The sequence below is a fragment of the Monodon monoceros genome, unplaced genomic scaffold (assembly GCF_005190385.1).
Source record: "Monodon monoceros isolate NGI ecotype Baffin Bay Population unplaced genomic scaffold, NGI_Narwhal_1 Super_Scaffold_21, whole genome shotgun sequence".
NCBI lineage: Eukaryota > Metazoa > Chordata > Mammalia > Artiodactyla > Monodontidae > Monodon > Monodon monoceros.
Window position 1 is genome coordinate 38201100 of NW_021703778.1, and position 17262 is coordinate 38218361.

The following is a 17262-nucleotide window of genomic DNA, read 5'->3' on the forward strand; positions in this document are numbered from 1 at the left end:
ACTTTGTTTTTATTATTTTTTTGGCATATAGACATCTGATTCTTCCAGTACCATTAATTGAAAGAACCATCCTTTTTCCATTGTATTGCCACGGCACCTTTGTCAAAATTCAGTTGACCATATCGGTGTATACATTGTGGTCAATTTCTGAGCTCTCTGTTCTGTTCCTTTCTCAGAGCTTTTGCTTCCTCAGATCCTTCTAAGGCTGGCTTCTTATTCAGGGTCAGTGTGAAAATTACCTTTTTAAAGAGGCCTTTCTGGGCCACCCTGTTTAAACATGTCCCCCTTTCCTCCTCCTTATTCAAATCACATCATATTGTTGTGTTGTCTTTGCAGCACTAACTAAGACCTGAAATTATCTAGTACTGGGTAAGAAGGTATTCAGGCCAAGGAGATACCATCCCACTGAACTCTAATCACATTTTTGTATTGTTCATTTCCCGTGTAAAAACTACACAAGATTTTTGTACATTAACCTTGTATCCTGTGACCTCGCTCAACTCATTTATTGGTTTTAATAGACTTTTTTTTCTTGGTGTGTGGATTCTTTAGATTTTTCTATATATGAATGTGTCATCTGTGAATAGAGACAGAGATAGCGTTACTTCTTCCTTTCCAACCTCGATGTCTTTTATTTCTACTTCTTGCCTAATTGTCCTGGCTAGAACGTTCATTGCAGTGTTGAATAGAAGGGGTGAGAGCAGATCTCTTTATCTTGTTGCTGATTGTAGGGGAAACATTCAGTCTTTCACCATTAAGTGTGATATTAGTTGTGAGTTTTTCATAGATATTCTATATGAGGTGAGAAAGCTCCCTTTTACTCCTGGTTTGTTGATTGTTTTATCACGAAGGGGTTTTTTACCAAATGCGTTTTCTGTGGCTATTGAGTTGATCATAGGTAGTGATTTTCCTTCTGAATAGTTTTAAGAAGGGCCTCCTGCCAGTAGTTATGTCTGACTCTAGTCCCAACTTAGGTATCAACATACCTGGTAGGGGAGATATCTGGCTGCTCTTTTTTTTTTTTTTCCTGTGTCTAGTCTGACTAGAACACTATTATTAAAATTATTATTATTTTTTGTAAATATGTAATACCTGCACACGATAAAAAAGAATCATTTAGGAAAGGGTCAACCATGACAAGCAAGTCTCTTCCCACCCTAACACCCTGCTTACCTTCCCCTTTAGCAACTGCTATGCTCATTTCCTGGAATATTGAGGTGCTTTCCTGCTACAAGGGCCGAGGTGAATAGTTGCCCCAGAGACTTTATGGCCTGAAAATCCTCAAGTATTTTCTATGTGGCCCTTTACAGAAAAAGTATGCTGATTCCTTTTTTTTTTTTAGTCTCTTACCATTTCAAAGGATGCCGCTATGATATACTATGATATCGTTGTGTATGTCATTTTATACGTGTGAGTTTTGGTAGAGTGAATTCCTGTAAGTGGAATTGCTAGGTCTTACTGTCTCAGCATTTGTCATTTTCATAGATACTACCACACAGCTCTCTTGATAACTTGAACCAGTTTACATTTTCTCCCTTGAGCCTGTTCCCGTAGCCTTGCACTAACGGTGCGCTAATAATTTGATACTTGCCAATCTGATAACTGAAACATGGTACTCGTAATTTGCATTTTTCTTATTATGAATAAGGTTTAGCGTATTTTCTGAAGCCAACAGTTAAAAAATCAAAAAGCAAAGAACAAACAATTCCTTCTGAGCCCTTTCTAGCCCAGTCGACTCAGGACTCAGGGCCTGGTCACCACCAACACCACGCTAGATGCCGAGCGTGGCCGGAGCTGGAGTGGGTGGCCGCGGAGCCCTCGGTTCCCCCCCATCCCCTCCCAGCCGCGGAGCCCCGCCCCGAGTCCGCCTCTGGCGGGCCTGGGCGGAGCACGTGGCCCAGTGGGAGGTGCTGCGCTGCCTGATTTATTCCCGTCCAGGAGAAGGAGTGAGAACCGCCGGGTCTGAACAGCCCAAGCGCCGGGTCTCGGGCCCGCATCTCCACACCATGCCGTGCCCCCGTGTGCTGGCCGCGCTCTGCGGCGCGCTCCTCTGCGCCTCGGGACTCTTCGCCTTCTCCGGTGAGTCGATCGCGCCGCCCTCTCGCCCTCGCCCCTCCTCTCCGCGCCGCTCGGAAGTTCGCCGCCGCGCCCTCCCTCTACTTCCACTGTTTACAAACTTGGTCAAAGAGCCGGCGCCAAGCGGAGGGGCGACCTCTCCGGCTGCGCCCGGGAGGGAGGCGGGGGTGCTCTCGGCCTCTCCTGCTGTCTCCGCGCCGGAGGGCTTTTGGCGGTGGTAGAGGCTTGAGCGCTGGGCGGGGACTCGGGACACTGGGTGACAGCCCAGCCTCCCCCAGGGATGTGGCTTACACAGAACAAAGGAATCCGCTGTGTTGGGCCTCTCTTTTCCCATCTGTAAAATGAGGCCATTGAACTGTGTCTGACTCGCGCGCTCCTTCCACCAGGAAGTTTCTAGGACTCTTGTATTGATAAGTCTTCTCCAGCCAACTTTCCCTGGTAACTCCCTTCCCAGCCCTGGCGGCTGGTCAGTTCACTGGAATTTTTATCCTCTGCTTCAAAGTAGGTGTCTGGTCAGATAAACGAAGGGCTGGGGAGTCGGTGGAATGGAAGGGCCTCCAGCTGGGACCCAAGAGGGGGCGAGGAGCCTGGGGAGGGACTTGGAAAAGGGCTCTCTCCTGAGGTGGCGGCTCCTGACTACCCCCCTCCCCCTGCGGCCTTGGGCTGCTGCTTTATCTTCCTTGGTCCTCCTCCCCCGCCTAGGACGCATCCTGCCGGCAAATGGGCCTCCAGCAGGGTGGTCATGGGGATGCCCTATTCGCTTCACAGTGGGCTGAGGAAAGGGTGCCCACGGGGTGGGGGGAGATGACAAAGACTCTTCAGGCACCCCCTCCATCATTTTCTCATAGAAATAGGATTGGCTGAAGCAAGTTGGGGGTGGGTGGGTGGGTCCCAGATGAGCCCTGGCTGTGCCATCCGGTGCCAGTCTGACCCCCAGGCTTGGAGTGGAAGCCTAAGGCCTCTCCAAGCTCCCCTGAGACATGGAGAGCTGGCTGGGTCTTAAAAGTCCCTTGCCACTCCTCTCTGGCCCCAGAGCCTGAGCCCTGGCAAAATGTCTCTGGGGAAATCTCCCAAAGAGGGTAGGACACTGAAATCCCAAAGGCGGTTTTGTGGAGGGTGACCTGGCTTTGTGGGAAGGGGGAAGTACCACAGCTGCAGTGCACAGGTGAGTCAGTCAAGGGCCTGCCAGATAGGGGAGACCTTTCCCTTTCCCTTTTGCCCACTCACCTGCTTTGCCCTGGAGCAGTACAGGGAGAGGGCACTTTGGGAGGGGGAGAGAGGGGAGTTGGACCTTGCCTGGTCGGGAGCCCAGGGCTCTGGCCATTCTCAAGCCTCTGCCGTGGCAGTGCCCACCGCCTGTCAGGTCAGGGAGGGGATTAACCTGCTATTTAAAGCCAGTGACTAATAGCTCATCGGGAGCCTCCTTAAGCTCCCGAGGCCCACGCTGAGGTGGAGCTCTGAGGCCTCCACTGCTCATTAACAGTGTTCCCTTCCCTGGAGCCCCCGCCCTGGTCTCTGGGGCTTTGGGATCTCAGGAGGGCCTCCAGCCTGGGATGGCTTGACTCTGCAGTGAGGAAAAAAGATGTCTCATGTTTTACCCCAAATGACAGGTTTGGGTGTGGGGTCTGAGGCAGCCCTTCTGGGATGCTAAGTTCAGCTAGAAGGTGCTCTGCAGGCCTGGCTGACCTAGTGGGCTGAAGTTCACTCGAGTCAAGGGATTGGGGACAGGCTAACAGTACACATCTGTCAGCCAGGCCCCCAGCCAGAAGCTGTGATGTCCTCTTTAGCCCTCTTCACACCTCTACTCGTTGTCCAGTTTTTCTCAAATCTGTCCTCCTTCCTCACCCCTTCGCCTGACTTCCTGTCTTACCAGGAGGCCTGTGACAGCCTCCCTGATGCTCTCCTGGTTTCCTACCTCACCTGCTCCCGTCCTGTTTCCACACAGAGCCAGAGGGATCTTTGTGTAGCTACAGGATGCCTCCCCACCCTGGGCAGTGCATCCACATCTCTGCAGATGGCCTTTGCTTGACATTCTCCATCTCCAACTAAGAAATGGCTTCCCCACTCCCACCTCATGCTTGAGAATCTCTGACTTTTTTTTCCTGGTGGACAATGGTGGGGAGACTAAAGGAAGGTTAAGAGCCCTTGTTCTGCAGGCTGAAAAGTCTAAACTTGTCATTCTTAAGAGTCCCTACCAGTCTCCCTTTTCAGCGATGTCTTACTGTTCTCCAGCATACCATGTCCTCTGTGCTTCTGCTTTTCTGAAGAAAGTTCTTTCCTCATTCCCCAGGCTGACACCCTCCCACTCTGACTTTTTTTTTTGGCCATGCCACAGGGCATGTGGGATCTTAGTTCCCTGACCAGGGATCGAACCTGTGCCTCCTGCATTGGAAGCACAGAGTCTTAACCACTGGACCGACAGGGAAGTCCCTCCCTCTCTGACTTTTAAAGTAGCTCAAATGTCCCCACCTCTGAAACTTCCTGCTCCCTGGCAGAAACCATCCTCTGCTGGCCCCTCATGCAGGCTTCCGTCAGAGCTCATGGCCCCTCTTCATTATGTGGTGACTTGTCTGCCGCTTTCCTCTGGCTTCTTGAGGCCTAGACTGCATCTGATTTCTCTGTCTCAGGGGCCCAGGACATACATGGTAGTTGGCCCCCCAGATATTTACTCAATGAACGACTTGTTCCTGACTCAGAACTGTTATTGCAGGTGACTTCTGTGACTCCAGCCAGTGCCTGCATGGTGGGACCTGCTTGTTGGACCAGGACAGAAAACCCCCCTTCCACTGCCTCTGCCCTGAAGGCTTCACGGGCCTCATATGCAATGAGACTGAGAGAGGTACCCGCCCTGGGACATCCCTGCCGCTTCCCACTGGCTCCCAGTTGCAGCCCAGGCTGCTGGGCTGAGCTCCTCCCGAAGTGGACACTGGTCCCCAGCACCCCTCCTGTTGCCCGCCAGCTTTTCCCTGGAAGCTCCCAGGCCACTTGGAAAGCTGGGTGCTTCCTTCACTTGGGCTGACTCACCTACCCGTGACCCTTCTTGGCTCCAGGCTGGCCCAGGCCCCATTGGGCAGATTGGGAGGGGGGAGGGACGAGATGGTTGGAGGAAGTGGGCAGTGGGCCAAGTTTGGGCGGAGGGTCCTTTTGGGCTTGGCCCATCTGCTTCTGCCTGTCTCCAGCTCCTTCCTGATCACCTGCCCATCTCACCTGCCTCCCTCTCCCCAGGTCCCTGTTTCCCAAATCCCTGCCACAATGATGCCGAATGCCAGGTGATTGACGACTTCCACCGAGGGGATGTCTTCACCCAGTACATCTGCAAGTGCCCTCATGGCTACACAGGCATCCACTGTGAGATCGGTGAGTATCTGGGGGTGCCTGTTCCAGGGGGCAGACCCTGAGCCACAGTCCTGGCAGCCCAGGCAGTGTGCTGGCCTTATTCCTGGGTCAGGGTGCATTGAGGCAGGGGACAGAGCCTCAGTTAGGCCGGGGTGGTGTGGGGGGGGAGGGGCAGGGGACCCTGTTGTCCCTCCCCAGGCTTCTTCCTGCCTGGCCCTCTCTCCTGGGACTGCAGGCCAGGCCTGATGTCTCTGCAGGGGAGTGAGGGCTGGTGGTAACCCCAGAGGTCGTGGGAGTGTTATTTTATGTCACCATGAACCAGACACACAGCATTAGGGTAAAGTCTTTACATTTTTCTACCAAGAGGGGAAAACCAACAGATTCTTAATCTTTTGGGGCCCAGGAGATTAGTTAATAAGGTTTGAGCCTCAGGGTCTGACAGTTCTGGCCCAGGTCTGACCTCTGGCTTCATCACAGAGCTCTGGGAAGAGGGAGAGGCCTGGGCAGGCTGGGTCATCCCCTCACGGTCAGGCGCTCAGAGGCCCTGCGTGTGCAGAGGGGCTGACCTGCCTGGCCTGCTTGGTCATCCACGTGGCCACAGACCGGTGCTGGGTGGGTACCTGGCAGACCTGGCCAGCATTGTCTGTGCACGGCGTCTCCCTCCTGGCCTGGCTGGGGTCCCTCCCACAAACCAGGACTCTTCTTCACCTGCTGTGGGGCACGTGAGGCCATGTCTAGGTGCAGGGGTAGGGGGAGTAGGGGTGGCGGTGCCAGACGTCTGCAGTCCAGTGGCTCTGTCACTGAGCACTGCGGGCAGGGGGCTGGTGGTCCTGCTGTAGGCAGATGTGGGGCTGGGCTCCGGGAGGAGGAGGGAGGGCAGGGCCAGCCCAGTGGGAGCCGGCTCCTGGGGGAGAGCAGATGAAGTGCCTGTGACGCCCTTCATCTTAGAGGAGACAGCCCCGAGGGCCTGGGCCCTGGGCCCTGGGCTGAGGCCGATGTGTCTGAGATACTGGGTGAAGGAATGCGGGGGGGCGGGGTCGCCGAAGCTGACAGAGCCCTGGGTGGGGCCAGGTGGGCCTACTAATTACGCTGCTGGGAGCCCAGGTAACCCTGGGTGTGCCTGAGTGGGGATTACTCATCTAGCCTCCTTCTTCTTCTCGGCCTGGGGTCTGTCCCAGGCTGGATATGGCAGCACCTGGGGCAGAAGGCAGGAGGCAACCACAAAGCTGGAGGAACACCCCCAGAGAGACCTTTGCAGCCCCTCCTTATCTGTTACATGGTGTGTTTCCTTGGAGCCCACCAGGACCCCACAGGCCCAAAGAATGCATGTTTGGGGCCCTCTGGGTGTGGGCATGGGGGCTGTGAGGACAGAGCAGAGCAGACCTGGCTTCAGGTCTCTGCTTAGCCAGTGGCCGGCTCTGATCTCGGGTGTATGGCCTCCCTTGTGCCTCACTCTCCCTGCGAGAATGTCAGACACCGAGCTTGGCGTGAGCCTGGGATTTTGGAATAAGAGTGGATCTGTCCCGGGTTCTCTGCTTGGGAGCTGAGCCCCAGGCACACAGGCTCAGCCCCCAAGGACCACATCGCTTGGCCAGGGGCAGCTTCCCAGATGGCTGGGTCAGGACCAGTAGCTAGAAGGGGCAAAGGGTATGAGGGAAAGCAGAATGGCACTCACACCCCATCCAGAAAACTCCTGCCAGTGGGATTCTAGAAACCTCCAGGCAGATGTGCTTCTTGCTTTATGTGCAGTACGAGTACCGTTCACTGCTGTCTGAGGCGTCGCTTCTTCCGCAGCCATCCTCCTGGGGGAGCCAGGGACCGGGCTGGGTGTGGCGGTCCTGCTGATGGGGCGGGGGCACGAAGGAAGAGGAGGCCACGCTGCTATTCACTCAGCAGCCCACCCCCACCTCGAATAATTGCTGCTCCATATCCTGTAAGAACGAGACCACCTCCTGCAGCCTGCTGGGGGACACCAGCTGCCAGTCATGGCAGTACCATGAGTGCCGGCCTGCCCTAGAACCTTCTGGCAGCCCAGGGTCCCAACCCCCAGTGACTCTGCCCGGCCCCTCTCTTCCTCACTGTGCACCTTGTCTTGGTGTCTCCTCCTTGGCCTTCATTGTCCCTTCATGGTCTCTGCTCTGGGTCCCCGGCAGAGGCCACACTGTCTTGTTCTTGTGTCCTCTGGGCCCCGGATGCTCGGGTGGCCCTCTGACTGCCCCCTCCCCCCTCAGTCTGCACCTCGCCGCTGGGTATGGAGACGGGCGCTATCGCCGACTCCCAGATCTCCGCCTCGTCCATGCACTTGGGTTTCATGGGTTTGCAGCGCTGGGCCCCGTATCTGGCCCGCCTGCACCTCACGGGCATTGTCAACGCATGGACATCCAGCAACTACGACAGAAGCCCCTGGATCCAGGTATGGAAGGGACGGCTCGGGTGCGTAGCGTGATGGGAATGAAGAAGGTGGGATGGGGGTCACCACGGGAGGATTCATAACCGGGATCCAGGTAGCATGGTAGCAGATTCCCACGGGTGAAGTATCTTTAAGTAGAGGGCAGCTTTGGGGGGCCTGGAGTGCATGGGCAGGATGAGGGGGAGTGAACGCTAGGCTGTAGAGGGGCTCTTTGCACTGTGCGAGGCCTCTGGAAGCTTGTCCTTGTGTGCTTCCCTGAGCACTGGGCCCAAAGCCTGGAGAGGGCCGGATGAGAAAGCTGCCCTTATTTGTCCTGCTTGGGTTGTTCTCCTTCTGGGCTGGGGGAGTGATGGCGGTGAAAAGAACCTGGGAGATAGGGGTTCTGTCCTTCCTGTCCTGGTCCAGGTGAACCTGATGCGGAAGATGCGGGTGACGGGTGTGGTGACGCAGGGTGCTAGCCGTGCAGGCAGTGCTGAGTACCTGAAGACTTTCAAGGTGGCCTACAGCACCAATGGGCGCAAGTTCCAGTTCATCCAGGGTGCAGGGGAGTCAGGAGATAAGGTGAGGTTTGTCGTGAGCCCTAAAGAAGGGCTGTGGTCAGCAACCCCTGGGGCTCCAGCGCCGTTTGAGGGCCCCCAATGAGGTGAGAGTGCCCTGGATGATTGGCCATGAGGTGGGTTTTCAGGTGTATCTTGGTTTGAAGAATTTGGGAAACCCAGATTGTGCCCGTGCTCTGTGGTTAAAAGTAATAGCCCCACTTTATAGATAAGAATAGTGGGACTCAAAAAGGTTCAGTGACTCGTTGAGGGTGGCGGTAGTGGTAGATATGGGATGCATTCAGAGCCGTCAGGGATACCATGTACAGTCATACAGGTTGTATACTGGTGTCATTACTAAGTCAGCACCATTCACGTCATGTTTGTGTACTTCTATCTGTGGGAAAATTGTTATAAAAACGTCTTTTGAGAAAGGAGTACCTTTCCCTAATTTGCACGGAGGCACCCTATAGATCACAGGTGGCCCTGTGCAAAAGACGGGGCTTTATGCCCAGGCCCCATGGTGACCAAGGAAGATCTGAAAAAGGGAATCTGTGTTGAGGGCTGTGAGGTGGCCAGAGGAAGGGCTGAGCCCCTCCTGGCTCTGCTAAGCCCACCTCTGCCTCCAGGCCCAAAGAGGAAGGGGAGACCACCCCAGGAAGTGGGACTGCCCACACTGACCCACTCCTCCAATCTGCCTCTTCTCTCCTAGATATTTATGGGTAATGTGGACAACAGCGGCCTGAAGGTCAACCTGTTTGAAACCCCTCTGGAGGTGCAGTATGTGAGACTGGTGCCCATGATCTGCCACCGGGGCTGCACCCTTCGCTTTGAGCTCCTTGGCTGTGAGTTGAATGGTGAGTGCTGGAGGCTCTGTAATCCTCGGAGATGGCTTTCCCTGCCCCCTCTTTTCTCAGCCAGGCTGAGCTGAGTAGGGTAGCAGCAAGGCCTAGGAACCTGGGCTCTCACAGGAGATGGCCACAAGAGGGATCATCTGGCCATCAGCAGTCCTGCCCAGGTGTTTGCTCTTTGCTGGTTGGTAGAGGAAAAAAGACACCACTTCAATTTTCAAAATATTTTCACTTAATTAACTCTGATTGGTTCCTTGAGCTTCTAGAACATGTAGCATTAGTTCTCTTTTGCAGATGTCAGTTCCACGAGGGCAAGGAGTTTGTTTTGTTCACGACTGCATTCCCAGTGCCTAGAACAGAGCCTGGCTCATAGGCACTCAGTAAATATTGATGGATGAGTGAGTGAATGAATGAATGAGGAAAATGAGGCCCAGATAAATTGTTTATCAGGGGCACACCAGCTGGTAGGTATTAAAAGTTGGTCTGAATTCCTGGGCTTCTGACACCTACCCATCCACTGTTTCTTCCCCCAAACCTGTAGCCTGCATTCAAGAGAAACATGGGGACTTCTAGGGTCATAGGGCTGGAGATGGTGCTTTTTTTTTTAAAGATTTTTTTTTGATGAGGACAATTTTTAAAGTTTTTATTGATTTTGTTACTATATTGCTTCTGTTTTATGTTTTGGTTTTTTGGCTGAGAGGCATATGGGATCTTAGCTCCCTGACCAGGGATCGAACCTGCATTCCCTGCATTGGAAGGTTAAGTCTTAACCACTGGACCTCCAGGGAAGTCCCCTGGGGATGGTGATTCTTTTTTTTTTTTTTTTGCGGTACGCGGGCCTCTCACTGTTGCGGCCTCTCCCGTTGCGGAGCACAGGCTCCGGACGCGCAGGCTCAGCGGCCATGGCTCACGGGCCCAGCCGCTCCGCGGCATGTGGGATCCTCCTGGACCGGGGCACGAACCCGTGTCCCCTGCATCGGCAGGCGGACTCTCAACCACTGCGCCACCAGGGAAGCCCGGGGATGGTGATTCTTGTTGCTCTTTCCGGAGAGATTCTCAGATGGAGGGATGGGGGACCAGAAGGGGATAGGTTTCTTCTGAGTCATAAAAAATCTCACCACTGGAGAGGTCAGGGTGCAGAGGTTGGGCTGAGGGCCTTGTCTCTGCCCAGCTCAGCCCAGCCTTGCCTTCTCTGAGGTCTGGATATTTCCCTCTTTTTGCAGCCACAGTGCCACCTGCTGGCCACCGGCAGAACTGTAGGGCTCACTAGGCAGAGCTGCAGAGCAGAGGTGCTCGCTGTCTTTCTCATCTTAACCCAAGACCCACCCTCTGCTCCCCCTTCCACCCCCTGTGGCACCTCTTTCTGTTATCCCGTTTTAGTTACTGCCCAATACCACTCAGAGCTCAGTTCAGTGACTGTCTGGGTTTAGTCTTTTTTTTTAAGTATGAACTTGAGCCAGCATATTCTTGCTCCCAGGGTCACTGCTTTTTGAGCTTAACTGTTCTTTTTTTTTTTAAATATTTATTTATTTTGGCTGCACCAGGTCTTAGTTGCGGCATGCGGGATCCTTAGTTGCAGCATGCATGTGGGATCTAGTTCCCCCACCAGGGATCGAACCCAGGCCCCCTGCATGGGGAGCATGGAGTCTTAACTACTGGACCACCAGGGAAGTCCCCCAAGCCTAACTGTTTTAAGTGGGGAGTTAAAGACTTTGCCTTTTGCTAAAAGGAAATTCAGGCGATTGGTAAAGGACACAGACAGGTCTGGGGCCCCCCACCCTGGGCTCCTCTCCCTGGAGTCCCTCACTACTCACTGTCATAGTCTGAAGCCTTTGGCTAATTTCCAGCCTAGGCCTGTCACAGCCAGTTACCTCCAAGGCCAAGAGAGGGTGAGTCTGGCAAGCCGAGGAAGTGAAGTTTTTCTGTCTGCTTCCCTCAAGGACTGGACCATCTCCTTTCCCTTGTAGGCATTCCGGTCACCTGGAGAGAGTGTTGGTGTGTGCCTGTGTGCACATGCGTGGGGCTGAGGTCTGGGCATTTCTGGGCATGCCCTGCACCAGGATTCCTCTTCACCAGCGGGCAAGGTGTCCTTGGTGAATTGATTAGTTATTTAACTCAGTAGATAGACATTTATTAAGATATTTATTAAGCTCCTTCTGAGTGCCTGGCTCTAGGGAGCAATATTGGTGAGATCCCTGACCTCATGGAAATTGCATTCTAATGAGGGAGGCTGATGTGAAACAAGGATCAAATAAAAGAAAGGTCAGATAGCAGCAAGAACTATGAAGGAAACATTAGAGGGAGATGTGATGAGGGTGACTTGGGGTGAAGAGAGGGAACGGCATGGGGACTGCTGTGTTGGATGGCATTTGAGTAGAGGCTTGAATGATGGAGATCAAGCCACGTGAAGAACTTGGAAAGGGCATCCCAGGCAAGGAATTGACACATGCGAAGGCGCTGGGGCATGTGAAGGATAGAAGGGAGACCAATGGAGCTGGAGCCTAGAGAATGAGGGGTAGCTTGGTGGGTGATGAGGCTGGAGAGGTAGGCAGAGGTGGACCAGGCAGGGGCCACGTAGACCATTTTAAGGATTCAGGTCTTTATCCTGAGAACAAGGGGCAGCCATTGTGGAGGGAGTGCTAATAGGACACGATTAGAGTTGGGTCTAGAAGAGCTCCCTTATGCTGTATAGGGAGAATGGGGGCAGAGGGCCGCTGTGAGTGAGGGGAGAGACACGTGGGAAGATAAGGTGGCTTGGATCAGGGTGGTGGGGTCAATGGATTGGGCAGATTAGAGCCTTCTACTAAAGTGAGCTCCATGGACCAGCAGGATGAGCATCACCTGGGAGCTTGTAGAAATGCAAACTGCCAGCCCCACCCTTGACTTTCTGAGACAGAATCCTCATATTAACAAGGTCCCCAGGTGATCTGTGAGAAGCACTGCTCTGGTACCTCATTTTATAGATGGGGAGTCTGAGGACCAGAGAGGGGAGGGACTTCCCAGGGCTGCATAGCGAGTGGTGGAGCTGACAGTCCTGCTCTCGGCTTGGCGCCCCGCCCAGGGCATTTTATGTGGAAGGCTGTCTGACATGCCGTAAGTGATGGGGGCATGAACTGCTGGAAGCAGTTGATCTGTAGAAGGGTCCCCCATGGGCAAATGATGCCTTGGTGTCCTCTGCAGAGTGTTCCAGCCTTGGGCCGGCCTCATGGCCCTCCAGGTCTGGAGCCGTGGGATGAGCCACCTCCCAGCCCAGCAGCCTCTCTTTGTGGGAGCAGGGTAGAGGTTACCTGGTGCACCACCGTCACGAGGAGATGGTACGATTGGTCGGCATCAGCACACTCTGGAGGCAAATGTCTTTACTGGCAAGGGAGTGAGCGTGTGGGGAGACAGTGAGGTAAAGCACTGGGTACTATATTCAGCTCCCAGATGGAGCCATCACTTTCCAAGCCCACTCTCCCACTCCTGACTTTGCAAAGGGACAGGCAGTTGTACAGTGGTGATTCTGCCACGTGTGAGACACGCCCATCGTTCCTTTGGGAGTTTTATCTCCTGCCCGTTCCCAACTGTTCTGGCCATCTGCAGGTGCAGAACAGCCAGCACATTCCTGAGTGTTTGGAGCAGGCCTGAGTGAAACCAAGGCCAGCTTCTCAGGTAGCCCTCCCAGGCCTCTCTGACAGCATGCCAGGTAGTGAGTGTGTGAAGGCCCTCTGGGAGGGGCTGTGGGGCAGAGATACAGGGTTGTTTCTGAGCCCCAGGAATTCTGACTTTTCTGCTTCCACCTGCTAGAGAGCAGGAATATTGTCCTGCTCATCGCTGGGTCACCACCAGGCAGGCCTTCACGGCTCTGGGTTGGTGCAGGAATGGTGGAGATAGTGTCACAGTGTGACATGGTGATGAGGAGTGTGTGTGTGTGTGTGTGTGTGAGACTTGGGCACAATGCTTAATGTCTCCTCAGCCTCAGTTTTCTCATCTGTGGAATGGGGTTACTAATATCCTCTTCGTTCCGGTTTTTGTGTGGTAGATTAAATGACTGAAGTCAGCACTGAGTCAGTGAGATGATTGTTATTAGCACTCTTGATGGTTATCCCAGGACTCAGCAGTGTGAATAGCAGCTGTACTGTAGGAGTGACAGAGGAAGTGCTGTGAGTCCAGAGAAGGGAGAAGTCCCACCCAAGTGAGGTGGTCAGGGCAGGCTTCTTGGAGGAGGTGTCCCATGAGTCAGGCCTTGAAGGAGGGTGGAGGTGGTGGGTCAGGGCCTGCCGTGGTGCAGAGGGAGAAGAGCGGTGGGTGATCTGTGCAGAGCAAGTGAGGGGTGCTGGGTGGGAGCTGAGCTGAGGAGTGGGTGGGGCTGTCAGTAAGCTAATAGAATGGTTGGCCCTAAAAGGTGGAAGGATCTTCCATCTGTTGTCTAAGAGGATGCCAGAGGTCGGTCAGGAGCCACAGAGTTCTTTCCCCTTCACCACCTCACGCTTATACCCCTGGGAGGCTGTGGACCCCAGATCTGGGTGACAGCACCCGCCTTGTTGGCAGGATGCGCCGAACCCCTAGGCCTGAAGGACAACACCATCCCCAGCAAGCAGATCACAGCCTCCAGCTTCTACAAAACCTGGGGCCTCAGTGCCTTTAGCTGGTATCCCTCCTACGCGCGGCTGGATAATCAGGGCAAGTTCAACGCCTGGACCGCCCAGACCAACAGTGCCTCTGAGTGGCTTCAGGTGGGTCAGGCTCCCCCTGGGGTGCAGGGCTGGGGTAGGTTGGCGTTGGGTGGGTTTGGGTGGGGCTGTTGGATCTATGACCCTGGCCCAACCCAGGCTTCTGCTTCCCAAGAGGGAGTTTCTGCACGGCCTTGTTTGTGTTCGGCTTTGCTCCTTCTTCCTCTCATATCCCCACCTTTCTCCTGATTCTGTAACTCCAGAGGGGGGGATGGTGGGGGAGCTCGGTGCTGCTTCCACCAAGGCCCCCAGCCCCAGGTGGTGGTGAGTGTGTGTGTGTGTGTGTGTGTGTGTGTGTGTGTGTGTGTGTAGGGGTAGGGCCACCTCCATTGGCTGCCACAGGGTGATAAGGCTGAGCCCACGTACAGCAGGGCAGGATGGAGGAGGGACACCTCAGGATTTCTCTGCCTGCACTCAGAGGATGCTCTCTAACTTGCTGTCTGAGAACACACCATGTGACAGCCCTTGGATTTCATTGAAATTGGGAAGCACAGGAGAGTCATGGAAAACCAGAGCATCCGCTCATTTTATAGATGAGGAAACTGGGTCCCGGCAGGGTGAGGATTTGCCTGGGGCTCACCCGCTTGTTGGCAGTGAGTTGGGTTTGCAGCCTGGGTCTTCGCACTGCCTGCCCAGGGGCAGCCAGCAGGCTCCCTGGGATGCGCAGGGAACTGGGGGGCAGGAGGGGCATCTCTAGGCCCCAACAAGCACATTAGCCTGTGGGGCAGGGTTCCGTGAGGAGCTGCCTGCCTTTGGAGTCCCTCAGGACCAATGTCAGGCTGTGGACAGCCCTGCAGGGGCCTCAGGAGCAGTTCATGTCCCTGTAGGCTATGGCCTCCCCTGTCCCTGTTCCTATCCTATAAGGGGTTGGCAGTGAGTTGGCTGGAGCCCAGGCTCTGAAATCTGAGCTTCATTGCATCAAAGTGCTTAACAGTGTCTGACAAAGTAAGTGGAATTATTTATGCCCATTTTATAGATGGAAAACTGAGGCTCTGCCAAGTGAAGTAGTTTTTCCAAAACTAGATTGTATGCCCCAGTGTGTCTGCCTTTTCCCACCTTACTGGAGATGGTCCAAGCAAAGAAGATGGGGTGGATTTTTTTTTTTCCTGTAGATTGACCTGGGCTCTCAGAAGCGAGTGACTGGCATCATCACCCAGGGGGCCCGAGACTTTGGCCACATCCAATATGTGGCAGCCTACAAGGTGGCCTATGGTGACGATGGTGTGAACTGGACTGAGTACAGGGACCAGGGGGCCGTGGAAAGCAAGGTGAGTGTGTGTCCAGCTGCCCTTCCCTCCCCACTCCAGGGATGCCCTGCGAGTGGGATCCGGGGCCCTGAGGGGAGGAAGGCTGGCTCTGGGGCCCTCCTGACCCCCTCTGTGTCTCTAGATCTTCCCTGGCAACATGGACAATAATTCCCACAAGAAGAACATGTTTGAGGCGCCTTTCCTGGCTCGCTTTGTGCGCATCCTGCCTGTGGCCTGGCACAACCGCATCACCCTTCGCGTGGAGCTGCTGGGCTGTTAGTGGTAGGCCCGGCTGCAGTGACCGCAAGGGCCGTGGGGGCACCTGCCCCTTTCCTGGTTCTCCTGGCCTTCTGGGGACCTACTGCCTTTCCCACCCGTCCTCCTGATTGTAGCTGACCTGGGGGCGGGGGTTTCAGTCGTCTCTCCCTCCCTCCCCCTCCCACGTGCCCGTGGTGCCTACCCCTCATGCCATCCCATTTTCTTAGGCACGGTGGGAGTTGAGTGGGTCTGGGATGGACAGGGAAGGGCGAAGTAGGGCGCGTGGGTCTTCCGTAGCACCTCTCCCACGCCCCCCATTCCCAAGGCCCTGGAGGAATAGGCCCTGAGGCCTCAAGCTGGAGAGTGCTGGTCTCCTGCCCCTCAGCCCTGGGGCATGATGCTGCCACTCTGCTGCTTCCACCTAGCCCCCCGACACTTCCCCCTCATCTCCCTGGAGACCCCTCTTGACCCTCCTCCTGAAGCCTAGAAAGAGACAGAAGCGGGTGGGGTGGGTCTGTGGAGAGATGGGGGAGGAGGTGGCTGGGCCTGGGCGGCCCTCTGTGCTGGTTCTTCACCCCCGAGTACACAGGCAGCTTCCAAAATATATTTATATCACTCCCTGAACTCTCGCTGTGGTTCATCGTTGCTCCGTCAAAATGGGCTTTGACTTGGGCTGGTGTCCCCACCCTGAGTCCTCCCCAGAGTCCCAGCATTCTTGTGTCACCTGCCCGACTATAGAGAGGGAGGAGACTACTGGGGGGGGGGTGTCCCACTGGAGGGGCCGGGACTCTTCCCCTCAATTCTCCTCCTCTAGACCCATGCAGCCCCAGGGCCATCGCCGCTGCCAGGTGAGTGCCCGGGGCGGGGCCTATGCAGAGGCTGTCTTCACACATGCCTTTGCTCCCTTCCCACGCCAGGAAGACAGGCAGAGGCTGCTGGTTTTCCCCTGTGGCAATTGCCATTTTCTCTGCAACTGGAGCGGTGGGCTGGAGAAACTATTAGAAACTCAGTGAACCTGGGCTGCTTTCAGAGCTGCAGGAGCCCCAGGACGGGGTACAGTGTGGGATGGGAGGGGCCAGGGCTCTGCCAAGTGGGTGGGGCGTTCCTGGCCCAGCACACTGGTTCCTGAGAGGCCACTGGCAACTCCACTCCAGGGCTGGGAGGAGAGCTCCAGGGGTACCCCTCTCCCCCCACCCCCTTACACCATGCAGGGGCCATCAGGAGGTGGCCAGTGGGAGGCAGTGCAGGCCAGTGATCTGGAAGTGGGGCTTGCAGATAAAAGAGGGACTGACTAGCTGGGAAAGGGCATATGAAACCACCCTAGTATTCAGTGCCTTGGGACACAAGATGGATTTTCCAGAACAGACTTTGGGAGCCATGCCTTTGTACACATAGGCACCTCTAGGCAGCAGATCTGGCCATGTGGCTGCCAAAGGGAGGGTGTGGCTTTGTTGGAAGTTCATCAGAGATATTAGTCTGGAAGTGGCTCCCCCTGCAAGAGCTCCTGTTGCCAGGGCTTCTTGGCTGGGCAGGGATGGAATAAAAGGCCCAGGCTGCGGTCTCTGAATGAACTGGGTTTGTGGGGCTCCCCACCCCTGGGGGTCTATTGGCTCACTCCTTCCTGTCTCAGAGCTCTCCTCTGTGGAGCTGCATGGGTTGGGTTTGAAGTCAGTCTTTCTGGGTGGTTGCTGGCTTTAGGACTCCCTCCTGGGAGCATTTCCTACCACCCAACCTGTTCAGACCTCTCCTGGAAACATAGCAGACAGTGGGAGAAACAGCTTTTTCCCTCCTGCATCTCTTGGATGCCTCCTCAATAAGTAACTGCAGTCGAGCCTT

At 55.0% G+C, this 17262-nt stretch overlaps 1 protein-coding gene across 1 annotated transcript; it reads left to right on the forward strand.

Annotated features, from left to right (window-relative positions):
• Positions 1–1928: 1928 nt before the first annotated feature.
• Positions 1929–15714, forward strand: MFGE8 (milk fat globule-EGF factor 8 protein). Its single transcript, XM_029239385.1, has 9 exons — positions 1929–2079; positions 4787–4915; positions 5302–5433; positions 7644–7825; positions 8228–8383; positions 9071–9215; positions 13740–13924; positions 15034–15189; positions 15311–15714. Exons 1-9 carry the CDS (start codon positions 2007–2009, stop codon positions 15446–15448), a joined length of 1296 nt encoding a protein of 431 aa, XP_029095218.1. The 5' UTR covers positions 1929–2006; the 3' UTR covers positions 15449–15714.
• Positions 15715–17262: the final 1548 nt, after the last annotated feature.